At 40.5% G+C, this 18,883-nt stretch overlaps 2 protein-coding genes across 3 annotated transcripts; one reads left to right on the plus strand and one right to left on the minus strand.

The window, feature by feature from the left end:
* Positions 1-172: 172 nt before the first annotated feature.
* LOC128603196 (adenylate cyclase type 10-like) lies at positions 173-17,802 on the minus strand. Of its 2 annotated transcripts, none has more exons than XM_053617461.1 (26): positions 17,539-17,789; positions 17,146-17,193; positions 17,021-17,059; positions 16,792-16,935; positions 16,515-16,711; positions 16,321-16,396; positions 16,157-16,239; positions 15,791-15,988; positions 15,357-15,478; positions 15,189-15,265; positions 14,961-15,090; positions 14,716-14,768; positions 14,383-14,628; positions 4,653-4,937; positions 4,051-4,093; positions 3,674-3,887; positions 3,445-3,582; positions 3,176-3,342; positions 2,907-3,054; positions 2,059-2,263; positions 1,878-1,974; positions 1,674-1,780; positions 1,203-1,320; positions 877-1,072; positions 450-638; positions 173-307 (listed from the first exon to the last, which is right to left on the minus strand). In XM_053617461.1, exons 1-26 carry the CDS (start codon positions 17,666-17,668, stop codon positions 173-175), a joined length of 3,585 nt encoding a protein of 1,194 aa, XP_053473436.1. In that variant the 5' UTR covers positions 17,669-17,789. The 2 variants fall into 2 exon arrangements, with proteins under 2 accessions (XP_053473436.1, XP_053473437.1); XM_053617462.1 differs by lacking the exons at positions 173-307; positions 450-638; positions 877-1,072; ... (8 more) ...; positions 4,051-4,093; positions 4,653-4,937 and adding exons at positions 6,842-7,396; positions 7,539-7,727; positions 7,966-8,162; ... (8 more) ...; positions 11,156-11,198; positions 11,758-12,042 and having other exon boundaries at positions 17,539-17,802.
* LOC128603224 (GTPase IMAP family member 7-like) lies at positions 5,328-6,579 on the plus strand. Its single transcript, XM_053617524.1, has one exon. The coding sequence runs from the start codon at positions 5,352-5,354 to the stop codon at positions 6,441-6,443; it is 1,092 nt and encodes a 363-aa protein (XP_053473499.1). The 5' UTR covers positions 5,328-5,351; the 3' UTR covers positions 6,444-6,579.
* Positions 17,803-18,883: the final 1,081 nt, after the last annotated feature.

Consider the following 18,883-nt stretch of genomic DNA (forward strand, 5'->3'; position numbering starts at 1 on the left):
CATGATTAAACGTGTTGCAGATCACACCATATATTTCATAATGACAGACACAGATTTGGGTTCGGTTTCACTGTTTTATGTCCAATTTGTATTTTCATGCCACATTTGACTACCTGCAAGTTTTTACAAAATATGGGAACGCCGTGTAACCTCTGCTTGTCTCAAGTGGAAATTAGTTAGCCATAGTTAAGCGATATTTAAGCAGCTCCTCAGGCTGGAGTTTTGCTGCTTTGTCCCATCTGGGCATGCTCAGAACAGCTGTAGACCACTCTGCTGGAGTATGGCTGCATGCACCAGAGCAGTCAACCTACGAGAGAGGAGACCAAATTCACTAAAGAATATAAATTCACTAAGACTCTATGACAGTCAGTTTTCAGGCATTTTTCTTGGGTAATGGTAAAAGGAAGTTGGTGGACAGCGTGAGGATATTCATGCTTGAGCTTGTGTACCTGGCTCTGCCTGATCCAGTTCTGTTCTAGAAGGTTGCCCTGTTCCTCACACAGCACCAGTGCTTCCTTGAAGAGGTCCTGCGCTAGTGTTTCCCTTCCAGTCAGCTGGTGCAGGTAAGCATTCAGGTGCAACACATGCGGGGCGAAGATGTGACTTTTTCCAAAACGTTGTGTGAAGTCTGAAAAGAGCTGTGTGAGAAAATACAGCATGTTACATCATGAATATAGCAGTTGGGGAAATGTTTATGTTTATGTAGTGTGGTAGCTATAACGTGAAAAATTACACTTATACACAGTAGTTCTTTATCACATATGGACCAAGTTTGGAAAAAACTCTCCATACAGGTTCACATTAAAAGTGTATTATCTGTTTTTGCTTCAGTTCTGCTCATTTAAAAAAATCTGAATTAAAGCTTTTAAAAAAAACCTTTTGTGATTTTTTAAGGGTAATCCTTCTTTGACGGTTGCAATCAGTCAGTTCTTTCCTGAAGAGTAGGATGCTGCACTCCAGGAGAATGACCCCACCACTGACGGACTCAATGGAGGTTGGAATCCGAGTGTACACTTTATACGCATTATCAAAGAAGACTGCAAACATCTCCCAGTTTTCCAGCCGTGCATACCTGAACACACACACACACACACACACTTACAGAAACAGTATTTTGGTCTTATGCCAATCCTGAATGCTCTTACATGACTGAGAGTCACATATAGTAAAGTTAGTCTATGTGACCGAGAGCAACTTCTCACCACAGAGCCACTACAGAGTAAAGATGCAGCATCAGACTCTTATCAGCTTCTAGGTTAGCATCTGACCGAGATTCTTCCACGAAAGCCAAACACTCCTCGAATGGTCTGAATACAAATCCTGAACCGAACAAGGACAAAACTTCATGTTGGACCATGTTTCAGATCATTATTTTCAGGTCGGTTTAATGTTTATCCATAAACATAACTAACAGCTAAAAGTAGATTTGACCATGGACAGGGATGGGCAGTACTTATGATACATGGGTCTGAAATATGTATTTAAATTACAAAACAGTATTTCTAAAATTCGTACTTGAAGATTGTAGAATGGAAAAATACTGATCTAATTTTTCTATTACAAAATGTAATATATAGATTTTATTTTGCTCCATTACGTATTTTTGCCCATTGCGGTTCATGTGTAACAGAAGTAATAATCATGGATCTTCCCATGACTGACAGAGCGCATACCAGCATACAGCAAGAAGTTCATGCAGGCAGCATTAAACCAGCCCTTATCTATACTGCTTGACATTTCTCTGCTCAGAGTCTGGATCTGCTGCACACTCTCGCTGTATCTGTACACATTGAGACATACACACACAGTCACATGTTCTGCATCATCAGGTATAATTGTTTCAAGCAATAACTGAAGCAACACCAACCCATACCCACCTGTCAGTGAGGAGCAGAGGCAGATGTAATGCAGCTGTGGTCCTCATGTCCAAACCGGGTCTGTTCTGGACTTCACCCAGCTGCTGAGCTCGAATAGCTGTCGAACGCATACCACCACAAGTCTTGTTCTTTCATATGCACATTAGGAAACTCAGCCTTTAAGAAGGACACGCCTACTTACTGCACTCGATGGACTGCTCCAGGTCCCCTGTGCACATTTTAACGACGGCAAGGGTTCGAGTCAAGTGGCTGATCAGCCTCCGTCCCTCAGGGTGGTCTGACAGGCCGGCACAAGTCCTGCACAGGAAGGCTTCGAGATGCTTGCACTCGCTCTTCTCGCCTATAAACTGACTGTACTTGAGATAGTTGATGGCGGAGTAGAGGATCTGCAGATACACAATCACACGACTTGTTATTCTTGTCCGTGTCATGGGCATCACAATCTAGTCATGAATGTCCACAGGACTTTAACAAACCTGAAGGAAAGCACAAATCTTGAAAAGATCATGGCTGTCTGGGATCTGTGTTTAAAAATCTAGGTTCATACATTAAAAGGTATAATAAGGGACTGAAGTTAACTAAAAGCAAATATTACAAAAAACATGTCCTCCATTAAATATGATTGGTCCCACTTTTAATAAGACTCTTTCTCTACTCTAATTCACCTTTCTCTGATTTCCTTTTCTGTGATAAATCTGAGGAATCATAATTAAAATCAGACTCATGTCCGCATGTCTTAATTCTGTTGAACTTGGGGCGGCTGTGGCTCAGGTGGTTGAGAGGGTTGTCCACTAATCGTAGGGTTGGTGGTTCGATTCCTGGCCCACATGACTCCACATGCCGAAGTATCCTTGGGCAAGACACTGAACCCCAAGTTGCTCCCGATGGCAAGTTAGCGCCTTGCATGGCAGCTCTGCTACCATTGGTGTATGTGTGTGTGTGAATGGGTGAATGAGACACAGTGTAAAGCGCTTTGGATAAAAGCGCTATATAAGTGCGCTATTTTTACGATTTAACTTTGACACTGACCTTGAACGGATCGGTGCTCTGGATGGCAAGATTGATTTCCATGGTGATGGCCAGCGATGCACTCCTGAGCCGGCCACGCATGCAATCGATTTTCCACAGGAAAGACAGACAATTGATGCATTCCTGCAGACGGTCTAGCTTTCTTTTCCTACACACACAATCATCTTATAAAGCTTCCACAAAAGTCAAACACTCCTCGAATGGTCTGAATACAAATCCAAGTACAAGTCTTCCTTTCTTGTGCAATGATAACATGAATAGACTCATACTCTGGGATCTGGAACTGTTTGGACCGGTAATGGAGTTTCTTCAGCTTCTCGTATATGAGCTTAAAGGATTGTGCAACAGAACTGCGAGGCAGTTTGCAGTTCAGGATCTTCAAGGCGTTCTTAAAACTCTCCTCTGCCTCCAGAATTTTCCCTGCTTTAAACCGAATCTGGGAGAAATTAAGACATAATGAAGACCTGTTTGTCTTTGCCAAGTTATATTTGCACTTTGGATTAGCCTTTGAGTCTTGGATACCCGAGTCTTTACATACCTCTCCTGTGAGCCGATGCATAAATGCTGGCTGAAGTTCACCGATTTGTGCGTTTTCAGGATAGGCTGACGGAAATGCAGGCTTCCCTTCTTTTAAATTTTCCAGAATGGACCTGGTCTCAGTCAAATACTCCAACGCCTGCAACAAGACGCACTTTCTCACAGTCGTGTGTAATGAGCACAACTGGATCAGTTATACAGGTAAATAAGCAGTTAGACTACACACATACCCCATCATCATTCTGAAGATATACACAGGCAGCTGCACTCTCCAGCAGGTAGTGAAATGTCCTGGGCACGTCTCCTGCAAGCCTCCAGTGTCTCATTCTAGGGATGAGTACTGTCTCCATTAGCTGAGCACACTCGCAGCTGCCTGCAGTCGTCCTATCACGCGCTTCCGTCAATACTGACTTCACCTTGGCCAGGAAGTTCTCTGTATCATTACTGCATAGATACACAGAAGCAGTGTTACTCCCTGTATATGGTGAGGTTACATTACAGCAATGCATCGATCAGATTTATCAGCATCTGTACATAAGCTCTGAATCACGATCACATCTCTATAATAAATGTTTTGTCTATATGAATGCAATCACTGTATCCTCACCCATTTCCTTCAGTTGGGCACGCCTGATTTCGAGAGTGAATGTCTACATAGAAAAACACTTATTTTACAATTTCTACACTCTTTTCTCACAGTATTTGTAAACATAAGCAGAAGTCCACAGAGTTCTTGAATGTGTGTGTCTACAATATATTTGCATGTTTAGAACGGCACTAAGCCACTACTACTAACGCAGCTACTAACGGTACTGAATAAGAATTAACTTGTTCACAATAGGAAAATTGGCTTGCTGATAAAATTGGCTGATGTGGCTGATACAGTTCAACAAAATGGTCAGTATTGGTGAAAACCTTTAAATATTCTACAGGAAACCATATTAATAAATGAGATTCTATTTTGAAAAACTTCATTAAATCACTTGTTCATTCTGAAATAATGAAATCATTATTATGTTTATATAATGGAAGTTATGAGTTTGAGAAACTGACGGAGAATCTTTCTTGTTAAACTACTGATGTCTGTTTCATTTCTGACCATAGAAAGTGATATTGGCCAACACTGTAAACAATCTGAAGGTTTAAGCCTTTGATAAATGTTCGTATGGGTTAGGCCCTGGAATGGAAGTCAAGATTTCAATCTCTGACCTTGGCTACGAAAGACCTCATAATGCTGTATTGCCTTGTAGATCTCCTGGAGTTGCTCGTTATTGTCATCTGTGGCTACTTCCTCTCCGAACAGGAAACTCCTGGCGCCGCACTTGCTGCAGCGGTAGGCCTTTTCCTCCAGGAACTGGGCCCAGTACTCGTGGATCAAACAGAATCGCCACTCACACTTTTTTACATCCATATATACTATCTCCATTACATCCTTGTTGCAGAAACTCATCTGCCGACACATCCACACAGGATCCATTGAGAACCAAATGTACTCTGAGAGAGAAACAGTTTAAGTGTCAGCACTGTTCAGTATTACACAAGAGTTACATTTAGGGTTATTAAGTGATTACAGTACAATCACAAGGATTTCGTGCTGCTGATCAGGATTAACGACAATTCTTTATTTGACCAAAATTGTGCCATGCTTTGGAAACATAAATGTTATCCAGTGCTGTCAAAAATGATCGTCCAACATGTAAGTGATTAATGATTCTTGTTGTGTGTTTAGTGTGTAACTCAACACTAGTTTTGGGTAAAAGAGACGACTATGAAGAGAGGCAGCAGGAGGATTTAGACACTTAAATGTATCATTTGATTTGATATATCCAGATTTCATCATTAATAGATCCACCACCGTACTCCAGAGAACAGCATCGTCGCCATAATGCAGGAGTGATTCTGTATTAAATGATTCATTCTTGTTCATTTTCAGTGGGTGGAGAATCGTCTAGTCCACATTCTCCAGTGTCGGTTCCTGTAGCAGAACTGAGGCTGGTGCTGCTGGGGAGGACAGGGTCTGGGAAGACTGCAGCAGGAAACACCATCCTGGGCAGAGAGGAGAGGAACCAGGCTGATACATCTACAGATACATCTACATCCACCCAGCAGAGTGAGAGCACACAGGGGGAGGTGGCTGGGAGGAAGGTGACTGTGGTGGACACTCCTGACTGGTTCTCTCCTGGACTCTCTCTGGAGAAGCTGAGACAGGACGTGGGACACTGTGTCCGTCTGTCTGCTCCAGGACCCCACGCCTTCCTCCTGGTCATACCTGTAAAGCAGCCTACAGGAGAGGAGAGAGGGACGCTGGAGAAAATGGAGGAGATGTTTGGAGAGGGATGTTGGAGAAACACCATGATCATATTCAGTGTTACTGATGAGCTTCAGAAGAAGAACATTGAGGAGTTTATCCAGGCAGGAAACCAGGAGGTCCTGAGATTTGTAGAGAAATGTGGGAACAGGTTTCACTGTCTCAACATTGAGGAGAGTGGAGATGGTTCTCAGGTCTCAGAGCTGCTGGAGAAGATCGAGAAGATGGTGGAAGGAAGCAGAGAGAAATTCTACAGCAGTGAGATCTACCTGGAGACAGAATCTCAGATTAGAGCAATGGAGACAAAGATCCTGAAGGAAAGAGAAGAGAAAAGGATCAGAGAGGAGATGGAACTGAAGGAAAAAATAAAAAAGGAGGTGCAGGACTCTCTGAGAAAGATAGAGGGAGTGATCCAGGAGCATGAAGGAGACATCAGACAACTTAATGACCAAATATCTGAACTGGAGAGAAAGATGAAAGAAGAGAAGCATGAGGAGAAAAAGAGAGAACTTGAGAAGGAGCTGAAACGAGAGGTAGAGCGAAGGACAGATATGGAAGGAAAGGTGAAGAAACTGAAAGAAAGAGAGAGAGGGAGAGGAGAGAGATGGAGGAGAGGCACCAACAGGAGATGGAGGAGATCAGGGAAGTCTATGAAGGAGAGGTCAGGATGGAGGCAGAGAGAAACCTCATGAAGATCATCCTGCCTGAACTCCAGAGAAACATTTTGGCCTCAAAAATGAAGATGCAGGAAGAGTTCAACAGACAGATGGAGGAGAAGAACAGAGAGCTGGAGAGTTTTAAACAGAGACTTTCAGAGCTCACAGAGACTCAGTCTGCTTGAAGAGGTTTATGAGAAAACTGTGAGAAGCAGCTCAGAACCAGAGAGAGCAGCTCTAACAGGAGAGGCATCGAAGGGAATCTCTCAGAGATATAAAGACTTTTATTAACATTATTAAATGTAAGTACCAGTAATAATTATTATTATTATCACCGGCAAACTTGTTACTGCTGATTTCTGGTCTTGGAGGACGACATAACAAATATAGTGAGTGTTGATAATGTGGACATTTTACACACAGAAGAAGTCACATCATGCCCCAATGTGTTTTATTCTTCTTATACCTCAGCAATTTACCAACAATTACATTTTTATGATTAAAAAAAAAGTGTCAGAAAACCTACTGATTGTTACTGTGAGCGCTGACGGGTTGATGACGCGACACTTTTTCTGTCCAGCTATTTTTTGTTTTCACCCGTTATGTATTGTCACACATACATGCATCCTTCTTTTTTGTTTGCACGTTATTCCGGTTGTCTTTTAGTGTTTCATGATTAAACGTGTTGCAGATCACGCCATATATTTCATAATGACAGACACAGATTTGGGTTTGGTTTCACTGTTTTATGTCCAATTTGTATTTTCATGTCACATTTGACTACCTGCAAGTTTTTACAAAATATGGGAACGCCGTGTAACCTCTGCTTGTCTCAAGTGGAAATTAGTTAGCGATAGTTAAGCGATAGTTAAGCGATAGTTAAGCAGCTCCTCAGGCTGGAGTTTTGCTGCTTTGTCCCATCTGGGCATGCTCAGAACAGCTGTAGACCACTCTGCTGGAGTGTGGCTGCATGCACCAGAGCAGTCAACCTACGAGAGAGGAGACCAAATTCACTAAAGAATATAAATTCACTAAGACTCTATGACAGTCAGTTTTCAGGCATTTTTCTTGGGTAATGGTAAAAGGAAGTTGGTGGACAGCGTGAGGATATTCATGCTTGAGCTTGTGTACCTGGCTCTGCCTGATCCAGTTCTGTTCTAAAAGGTTGCCCTGTTCCTCACACAGCACCAGTGCTTCCTTGAAGAGGTCCTGCGCTAGTGTTTCCCTTCCAGTCAGCTGGTGCAGGTAAGCATTCAGGTGCAACACACGGGGGCCAAAGATGTGACTTTTTCCAAAACGTTGTGTGAAGTCTGTAAAGAGCTGTGTGAGAAAATACAGCATGTTACATCATGAATATAGCAGTTGGGGAAATGTTTATGTTTATGTAGTGTGGTAGCTATAACGTGAAAGATTACACTTATACACAGTAGTTCTTTATCACATATGGACCAAGTTTGGAAAAAACTCTCCATACAGGTTCACATTAAAAGTGTATTATCTGTTTTTGCTTCAGTTCTGCTCATTTAAAAAAATCTGAATTAAAGCTTTTAAAAAAAACCTTTTGTGATTTTTTTAAGGGTAATCCTTCTTTGACGGTTGCAATCAGTCAGTTCTTTCCTGAAGAGTAGGATGCTGCACTCCAGGAGAATGACCCCACCACTGATGGACTCAATGGAGGTTGGAATCCGAGTGTACACTTTATACGCATTATCAAAGAAGACTGCAAACATCTCCCAGTTTTCCAGCCGTGCATACCTGAACACACACACACACACACATACACACACACTTACAGAAACAGTATTTTGGTCTTATGCCAATCCTGAATGCTCTTACATGACTGAGAGTCACATATAGTAAAGTTAGTCTATGTGACCGAGAGCAACTTCTCACCACAAAGCCACTGCAGAGTAAAGATGCAGCATCAGACTCTTATCAGCTTCTAGGTTAGCATCTGACCGAGATTCTTCCAGAAAAGCCAAACACTCCTCGAATGGTCTGAATACAAATCCTGAACCGAACAAGGACAAAACTGTTCATGTTGGACCATGTTTCAGATCATTATTTTCAGGTCGGTTTAATGTTTATCCATAAACATAACTAACAGCTAAAAGTAGATTTGACCATGGACAGGGATGGGCAGTACTTTTGATACATGGGTCTGAAATATGTATTTAAATTACAAAACAGTATATCTAAAATTCGTACTTGAAGATTGTAGAATGGAAAAATACTGATCTAATTTTTCTATTACAAAATGTAATATATAGATTTTATTTTGCTCCATTATGTATTTTTGCCCATCGCGGTTCACGTGTAACAGAAGTAATAATCATGGATCTTCCCATGACTGACAGAGCGCATACCAGCATACAGCAAGAAGTTCATGCAGGCAGCATTAAACCAGCCCTTATCTATACTGCTTGACATTTCTCTGCTCAGAGTCTGGATCTGCTGCACACTCTCGCTGTATCTGTACACATTGAGACATACACACACAGTCACATGTTCTGCATCATCAGGTATAATTGTTTCAAGCAATAACTGAAGCAACACCAACCCATACCCACCTGTCAGTGAGGAGCAGAGGCAGATGTAATGCAGCTGTGGTCCTCATGTCCAAACCGGGTCTGTTCTGGACTTCACCCAGCTGCTGAGCTCGAATAGCTGTCGAACGCATACCACCACAAACTTAGTCTTGTTCTTTCATATGCACATTAGGAAACTCAGCCTTTAAGAAGGACACGCCTACTTACTGCACTCGATGGACTGCTCCAGGTCCCCTGTGCACATTTTAACGACGACAAGGGTTCGAGTCAGGTGGCTGATCAGCCTCCGTCCCTCAGGGTGGTCTGACAGGCCGGCACAAGTCCTGCACAGGAAGGCTTCGAGACGCTTGCACTCGCTCTTCTCGCCTATAAACTGACTGTACTTGAGATAGTCGTTGGCGGAGTAGAGGATCTGCAGATACACAATCACACGACTTGTTATTCTTGTCCGTGTCATGGGCATCACAATCTAGTCATGAATGTCCACAGGACTTTAACAAACCTGAAGGAAAGCACAAATCTTGAAAAGATCATGGCTGTCTGGGATCTGTGTTTAAAAATCTAGGTTCATACATTAAAAGGTATAATAAGGGACTGAAGTTAACTAAAAGCAAATATTACAAAAAACATGTCCTCCATTAAATATGATTGGTCCCACTTTTAATAAGACTCTTTCTCTACTCTAATTCACCTTTCTCTGATTTCCTTTTCTGTGATAAATCTGAGGAATCATAATTAAAATCAGACTCATGTCCGCATGTCTTAATTCTGTTGAACTTGGGGCGGCTGTGGATCAGGTGGTTGAGAGGGTTGTCCACTAATCGTAGGGTTGGTGGTTCGATTCCTGGCCCACATGACTCCACATGCCGAAGTATCCTTGGGCAAGACACTGAACCCCAAGTTGCTCCCGATGGCAAGTTAGCGCCTTGCATGGCAGCTCTGCTACCATTGGTGTATGTGTGTGTGTGAATGGGTGAATGAGACACAGTGTAAAGCGCTTTGGATAAAAGGGCTATATAAGTGCGCTATTTTTACGATTTAACTTTGACACTGACCTTGAACGGATCGGTGCTCTGGATGGCAAGATTGATTTCCATGGTGATGGCCAGCGATGCACTCCTGAGCCGGCCACGCATGCAATCGATTTTCCACAGGAAAGACAGACAATTGATGCATTCCTGCAGACGGTCTAGCTTTCTTTTCCTACACACACAATCATCTTATAAAGCTTCCACAAAAGTCAAACACTCCTCGAATGGTCTGAATACAAATCCAAGTACAAGTCTTCCTTTCTTGTGCAATGATAACATGAATAGACTCATACTCTGGGATCTGGAACTGTTTGGACCGGTAATGGAGTTTCTTCAGCTTCTCGTCTATGAGCTTAAAGGATTGTGCAACAGAACTGCGAGGCAGTTTGCAGTTCAGGATCTTCAAGGCGTTCTTAAAACTCTCCTCTGCCTCCAGAATTTTCCCTGCTTTAAACCGAATCTGGGAGAAATTAAGACATAATGAAGACCTGTTTGTCTTTGCCAAGTTATATTTGCACTTTGGATTAGCCTTTGAGTCTTGGATACCCGAGTCTTTACATACCTCTCCTGTGAGCCGATGCATAAATGCTGGCTGAAGTTCACCGATTTGCGCGTTTTCAGGATAGGCTGACGGAAATGCAGGCTTCCCTTCTTTTAAATTTTCCAGAATGGACCTGGTCTCAGTCAAATACTCCAACGCCTGCAACAAGACGCACTTTCTCACAGTCGTGTGTAATGAGCACAACTGGATCAGTTATACAGGTAAATAAGCAGTTAGACTACACACATACCCCATCATCATTCTGAAGATATACACAGGCAGCTGCACTCTCCAGCAGGTAGTGAAATGTCCTGGGCACGTCTCCTGCAAGCCTCCAGTGTCTCATTCTAGGGATGAGTACTGTCTCCATTAGCTGAGCACACTCGCAGCTGCCTGCAGTCGTCCTATCACGCGCTTCCGTCAATACTGACTTCACCTTGGCCAGGAAGTTCTCTGTATCATTACTGCATACATACACATAAGCAGTGTTACTCCCTGTATATGGTGAGGTTACATTACAGCAATGCATCGATCAGATTTATCAGCATCTGTACATAAGCTCTGAATCACGATCACATCTGTATAATAAATGTTTTGTCTATATGAATGCAATCACTGTATCCTCACCCATTTCCTTCAGTTGGGCACGCCTGATTTCGAGAGCGAATGCCTACATAGAAAAACACTTATTTTACAATTTCTACACTCTTTTCTCAGAGTATTTGTAAACATAAGCAGACCTCCACGGAGTTCTTGAATGTGTGTGTCTACAGTATATTTGCATGTTTAGAACGGCACTAAGCCACTACTACTAACGCAGCTACTAACGGTACTGAATAAGAATTAACTTGTTCACAATAGGAAAATTGGCTTGCTGATAAAATTGGCTGATGTGGCTGATACGGTTCAACAAAATGGTCAGTATTGATGAAAATCTTTAAATATTCTACAGGAAACCACATTAATAAATGAGATGCTATTTTGAAAAACTTCATTAAATCACTTGTTCATTCTGAAATAATGAAATCATTATTATGTTTATATAATGGAAGTTATGAGTTTGAGAAACTGATGGAGAATCTTTCTTGTTAAACTACTGACGTCTGTTTCAATTCTGACCATAGAATGTGATATTGGCCAACACTGTAAACAATCTGAAGGTTTAAGCCTTTGATAAATGTTCGTATGGGTTAGGCCCTGGAATGGAAGTCAAGATTTCAATCTCTGACCTTGGCTACGAAAGACCTCATAATGCTGTATTGCCTTGTAGATCTCCTGGAGTTGCTCGTTATTGTCATCTGTGGCTACTTCCTCTCCGAACAGGAAACTCCTGGTGCCGCACTTGCTGCAGCGGTAGGCCTTTTCCTCCAGGAACTGGGCCCAGTACTTGTGGATCAAACGGAATCGCCACTCACACTTTTTTACATCCATATATACTATCTCCATTACATCCTTGTTGCAGAAACTCATCTGCCGACACGTCCACACAGGATCCATTGAGAACCAAATGTACTCTGAGAGAGAAACAGTTTAAGTGTCAGCACTGTTCAGTATTACACAAGAGTTACATTTAGGGTTATTAAGTGATTACAGTACAATCACAAGGATTTCGTGCTGCTGATCAGGATTAACGACAATTCTTTATTTGATCAAAATTGTGCCATGCTTTGGAAACATAAATGTTATCCAGTGCTGTCAAAAATGATCTTTTGTTTGATCTTTGATCAAACATTCATTTTTATAAACCATGTTTTCATAAGAATGAGTCAATGAAGTATGTTGAGAGAACTAGAGTTTTAAAATACCTTTATTATTACCAGTAAAACATCAGTTTAATAGCACAAAAAAAACATACTTTTCATCCTGTTGCATCGGCAAAATACAGAATATTGTCTTCAACCTTTCACAATCTCTCTTCAAACGTCAATATGCTTTCAAATTAAAAACAAAAAAAGATTCCCCATTGTGGAACAAAAGTCTTTTGATCACATTGACTCAATTACAATCATTTCCAACACTGATTTTCTGTTTCCTACTTAAATTTTTGCCTGACCCAATAGAAAGTTTATCAAACGGCCCTTCATTTGTTTCTATTGCAATATTTAAAGTCAAAAATGAAAACAAGCATGGTAAACATTTCATTAAAAGCCTCAGTCTTTCACAAGACTTTGATCACAAAACAAAACACATTTATCTTGTACAGAATGATCTAAAACAGATAAAAATCATTAACGGCCATAACACCAGGCAAAATGCTACACTGCAGACCTCCAACAAACTTGTATTTCATGAGCACGCTGCATTGGTGTAAAATTTGAAGTTCCACATACATGAATCCTCCAAGGAGTGTTAAAATGTATCAGACTTTCTTTCTTTAACTCCTTTACACATATTTAATACAATGATTAGCCTCCGATTGAGGTTGAAGTCCAGTCAATTAAATCACTTGAAACTGCTAATGGACAATTAACTTCTACAGCCGGCAAATCTGGAGAGATATTTAGACCTGGAAAAGTATCCTCGGAATCTAGGCTGAAGTGTGCTTTTAAGCAGTTGTGTAAAAGACTCATTTCATCTTCAATTAAAAAAGTTCAGCATATTTCCAATAAGTGTCCAACTGTCCCTATAGACTGAATGCCTAGTCTCTGGGTTAATATTAGACTATTATCCAATGTCCACCCAGCCATGTCAACGAGATCCTGTATTGTGATTACGTGCGCATTTATTCATTTTTGTCCAATCCATGTTTCACAAGATAAATCCAAACACGCTCTGTTGATCAGAGGCTCCCTCAAGAAACAGTACACAATCTGTAGACTTTGAGACTTTAACCACACTCTAGGCTCTTTGAACGTAAAGTATGCGGTTTCAGACTCAGCCCACGGCTTCAAGGAGTCGTCTATTAGCACGTACAGCATGACAAATAATTAACCGCACTTAAAGCGTTCATTAAAAAAAATTAATAAAAACATCCAAAATTGTACACGGTAAAATAACGAAGATGAACTGTATGTTGATACGTGAAATTCTGGAGGGACGTCGGACGGCGTGGCGCTGTGACGTAATGACGCGGGCTGTTAATCTAATTATGCTCTAAAACGTGTAAAACGGGAACATGACAGGAGTATTCTAAAAGCGATTCATGTAAACACCTTAATCACATTATTATCTTACTCAGAGTAAGGTCAATAAATAGATTATTGCTGTCCATGTAAACGTAGTCACAGATTTTTTTTCTTCCATTTCCCATCTATTAAATTTCCTCTTAGTTGCTGGCATTTTAAAAACTGCCTCATCCCCCCTGAAAAGGGGAAAAGAGCACGCCTGCATCATCTACATCTATACCAACATCATCTTGTTTTCCCACATCTTTTTCCTTCCATTTCATTCAACACATCCTTCTTGGTTCCTTTCTTCTCCTTCCTGCACTTGCCTCAACACGATTAGTCACTGTTTCCCCTTCATCAACTTTTTCTTCACTATTTTTCGACTGTTAGCTTCCTGTATCTTTCTGTCAGCATTATAACCTTGAGATTGTGTTTCTTTATCAGGACAAGAATGCATCAAATCCCCTTCTTTACCACACGAAACATTTTACTTTCAGAAGTCTAAACTAAAAAAACACGTAATCGAAATGATCAACCTTAAACTTGAGCGTGATCAGGTGTATTTGTTTCCTAAACAAAACCACGCGTTTCAGCAATGGAGACTTGCAACCTAAAGCTATCTGGCTATATCCCTCCTGACAAATCTTCAATAATTTTGGCCAATCCAAGAAAAAGACAGAAAAGGATAACAAGCCATTAAAGTTGAGAAAGAAAGAAAAAAAAACACAGCCACTCATAATCGCTTACCTTCGCAGCTGTTCTCGCAGTAACAGGTCTTGGTTGATGAGACGTTCCTGGGCTCTGAGGCACACTTGAAGACGCCCGCTCTAAACAGTGATCTCAGGTGGATTATGAGCTCCGGTTCATTCATACAAGGCAGCGTGATCTTCAGCAGCTCAAAGTTGAAGTTGTTATCGTTGAAGTGTCCAATAACAGAGGCACATTTCACCACCTCCCACTCTTCATCCAGCATTGTCTGCTTGTTAGCGAAAGCTAGACAAGATATAACAAGTGCGTTGCTGAGGTAAGACTTGTTTAGATAAAAGGAATGTGCTTCATTGATGAAAGTTAAACACTCACCCAATCGCCTGCTGTCCATCTCACTAGATGACAATCCAGGTTCAAGAACAAACCTGTAATACAGTTCCAGTTCCTCAGATTATTGTCAAATAATCCACTTTTGTATCGGTTGTCACTCATTGTGTTCAGATGATTTCAATCATATATATAAAAAAATACAAACAGCACAAAAATAAATAAATAAATAAATAAATAGAACTGAACGCATTTACATCTGATTGACATCGCCACAATAATACACTTACACAGACCACTTTAGAGGCCTAAAGGTTGAAAGAGGCAGCAAGGAGTAGTGTTGGGTTGGCTCATCACATGACACAACCCCTGGGTTACTCCTCGACAGCTCTGCAGCCCCACGCACTTTATCTCCATACACTGTCACAGAGAGAAGCAGTATTAAAATAGAAGCAGTTAATAAAATATCAATGTTTAGAGAACACTGAAGTAACGCTGTGTAGGAAAACACTCCTTACCTCTGCAACATTCTCTCAAAGGTCTCTGCTCAAACTTGTACTTGACTCTTCCTGTAGTTACGCCTATAGAGATACTCCTATAGGACACAAACAGGACTAGTCGAAATGCTCCAAGTGTGTAAAATGATAATGAGGAGTTTGTTTGGAACACTCCATGCTGTGACTTACAAAACACTGTCGATTTGTTGGTGGCATGTCTCATGTATCCGGAAGGCAGCCTGCACTGCTTGAGCAGTCTTATCCTGTCTCTTATCCCCAGGTAAGCCAACGGCACACACAAACATACAGCCCTGAAATCACACGACAGATCCAGAGAAATGACTGCATGTGATGTTCCCATTCAGCTTTACAGTGGTAAAAATGGCAGGTGTGAGTTTTCTCTGAAGGCTGATCAAACTTGACCTTATTATTAGTAGGTAAGAATCTCGTCATGAAAATAAAACTCTAATTGTGGTTGTGATTGTATGTTAATTTATACTTTAAACTCTAACACTATCAACTGTTTACCCAGCTAAATGTCTGTTACCGACTCAAGATTTAATAATAATAATAATAATAATAATAATAATAATACTAAAGTAACCAAGACCTGGAAAACATACCTCTTCAAAAAAGAAGACATTGCAGATTTTCCCACGGCACCTGAACATCTGCTCTGCAATAGTTTCGCTGACTTCTTGACGACCGAATCTCAGATCCGTCTGAGTCAGCACGAATTGCAGATACACAAACATGATGGTGGTAGGCCATATCTCTGGCAGGCCAGGATTGGGGGCTTCCCGTTGCTGATTTGCTTGTATCTAATGGAAGAAAAATAAATAACTCTGTCCCATTCTCCATGTACACTTCTGGCGTTAGTGCAGTCGGAACACGAAGCAAACACCAAGGTCCACTCTGACCAAGAATATGTACTGTAGGACCATCTAACATACTAATTCTGATACATTATTGTCTCAAATAGTACTCACCTTGTTATGGGCTGTTTGAATCATAAAGTGACGGATGAAGGCTTCTCTCTCCTCATGTGTTATTAGGTATGTTATTGGGTTTTCTAAAGAAATAAAACATGTAAATTGATTTATGTAACAATAGAAATGTACGTATTAAAAGCTGTGTGAAAAAAGTGCCTTACTCGTCATATGAATGTCAGTGTTGTAATGGTGCAGGTCATCCACTGAGATACTTTGCTGTTCCGTGCTGCATCGCACCTGATGTATCAACATTTATATCATTAACATTAACTTAACCTTTTTTTGAACTGAAGGGAAAGGGAACTGAAGGGAAAGGGAATTCAGAAAAGTCTGCTAGATGAGGTTTAACACCAACCTTGACAGCTTCTTTATTTTCAATATTTTTGACAGTAAGGTTTTGTCTGTCGCACTGTCGCCATGCTTCAGGGCACAGAATGGTGTCGCCATTCTGCATCCGCGCCTGAATCGATCGTATCTCTTCCACAGCCGGGCCAATGACAGCACAAAATTTATCTCCTATTGTAATTTTGGTGAACTCCCCAGCTGATAATGCTACCACAAACAAGAACAACATGTAAAGATTCTATCAAATATAAAGACACTAAATTATGCATGTAGAACTAAATAAGCACCTATTTTGATAGGTAGATCATCGTCAGGTACTTTACTTCGCAGTTTTTCCACTTTCAGAGTTGTGAAAGCACATTGGAGAACATGAGATATGGTGTCACTCATCTGCACGTTCTCCTCCACCCACTCAGCCAGAATGGTGTCGCCTGCAAGCAAGATTATGTAACATTGATGTACTGACGTGCGCAAATATGTTTTGTAGCATAACATTCCAGAGTAAAATAAAGATACCTGTGTGATGCACTATGTAACCGCCTGCAGCATGGAGACCTGTAGTGTAGTTCAAACAGACATTACAATCTGCTCAGTTCAAAATGTACTAAGAAATTAGTGCAGGGCAAAAATTCATAACTTACATGCAGCTAGTTCTGCAGACCTGTGGTTGCATTGCAATGGACAGCGTTCTGTAAAAGAAAAATGACAAGAATAAGAAAACAAGAGTACTCCAGCAAAATACATTTAGTGCAAAAAACACAGAGTCTAAAATTAATTTGTCTAAAATGGTGGTATTTTCCTGTTAACTAAATAATAGGATAATCTACCATCCACTGCACTTACTGAAATTAGCACCTGTTATAGGCCATTTTTCGGTGCTAAATATCAAATTACTATTTATATTCAAATTGTAATATTGTCCATTGTTCATGTAGTCAAGTTATGTACTATAGTAAGAAGATATTTACACATAAAACAAGCATTTGTTTTTACCAAGTAACCATTTGGACAGCCAGGTTGGCCAGCTCACTGACCTTTTCTACTCAAGTACAGCAAAACACCAGTCTTGACTTCTGCAGCACGAATTCCCTCTGATGATAAAACCCTGTACAACTCAGATTGACTCGTTCCTGATTGTGAAATATGAATAATGTCGAAATTCATGTGTAAATTTTCGTTTCGTCCAAACTCACGGTTAATGCAACCAGTAACTGTAGAATAACAAACTGTTTCCAAGACAACAAGCAGCTCATTTCTGAACACTTACACATTCTATATTCCACGTCTCGTTGTGACGTCACAGACCAGAGGCGCGTCCGGCTTTCTTAAAGCCCCGTTTTATTCACAGCTCCAGTATTTGCCTTCAATCGCCTCTAGATGGCGCCTTGAAGCGCACTGATAGTTTACTGGAGGAACGAATGAACGTAATATGAATGTAAAAGTTAATGAAGGAATTAAATACTTATTAACTGTTAACACAAACTCCCTCTCTGTTTAATAATCACAATTGGATGACTAATGAGAAGGGAAATTATTTTAATTTTAAAGTTTTTTTTTTTTTTTACAAACATAGTTAAACAAACAAACATACAAAGAAAATAAAAGTAAAAAAAGAGAGAAAAAGGGTGGGGGCTGACAGCCTACTAACAGAAAATGTCCACATAGCACATGTGCAGGATTTATATGTTAACATTCATTCAAACTATTTCCATGAATTTACATGAATACTAAATTTATAAATGTGATACCAGGGTCCAGTATGTAGCAAACTGAGAATCTGGACTTAGAATTAAGTAGTTTCTTAAGGTATTAACTTTGGTTAACCCTGGGTAAATATTTATTATTATTATTATTATTATTATTATTATTATTATTATTATTATTATTATTGTTGTTGTTGTTGTTGTTGTTGTTCAGGACATACATGTATAATAATAAGCTAATAATGCTGAGCACAGGGGGCGGGGTTATCAGAGGTGTAATGAATGTGAAAGTGAAAGTAGATATTACACTTCTTGCTGTAACAGACTAAAACAGGAGGAATATATTTGTGTGTAGACAGGGGGGAGATTTTACACACGGTGTTTAAACTGTAATGAGGTCAAAATACTGAATATGAGCCGCTCTGAAATGTGGACACACTTCAGCTAAAGCAGCAGATTTGTTTATATCTGAGGAACCGAAAAGGTAAGAGGAGTTAGCATCATGCTAAAGTACATGTCAGTCACCAACGACTCAGTAACCTGTTAAACTGATCCTCCAGAATACACTGTGGAATTTATATGTTAACATTCATTCAAACTATTTCCTTTAAAACAAATATTTCAGGTAGTGTCCATTTATGTTGAAAAGCATCCTATTTCAACTGCAGATCAGCAG

The sequence above is a fragment of the Ictalurus furcatus genome, chromosome 28 (genome assembly GCF_023375685.1).
Source record: "Ictalurus furcatus strain D&B chromosome 28, Billie_1.0, whole genome shotgun sequence".
In the NCBI taxonomy this organism is placed as follows: domain Eukaryota; kingdom Metazoa; phylum Chordata; class Actinopteri; order Siluriformes; family Ictaluridae; genus Ictalurus; species Ictalurus furcatus.

What these genes read in the sequence shown, in the direction of transcription:
- LOC128603224 (XM_053617524.1), top strand. Translation starts at nt 5,352, where the DNA reads ATGATTCATTCTTGTTCATTTTCAGTGGGTGGAGAATCGTCTAGTCCA.
- LOC128603196 (XM_053617461.1), bottom strand. Translation starts at nt 17,668, where the DNA reads ATGAATTTCGACATTATTCATATTTCACAATCAGGAACGAGTCAATCT. An exon ending in TGCATCGGCTCACAGGAGAG is followed by an intron (nt 3,343 to 3,444) that starts GTATGTAAAGAC and finishes AATTTCTCCCAG; the next exon opens with ATTCGGTTTAAAGCAGGGAA. An exon ending in ACTGGATCAGGCAGAGCCAG is followed by an intron (nt 308 to 449) that starts GTACACAAGCTC and finishes CCTCTCTCGTAG; the next exon opens with GTTGACTGCTCTGGTGCATG.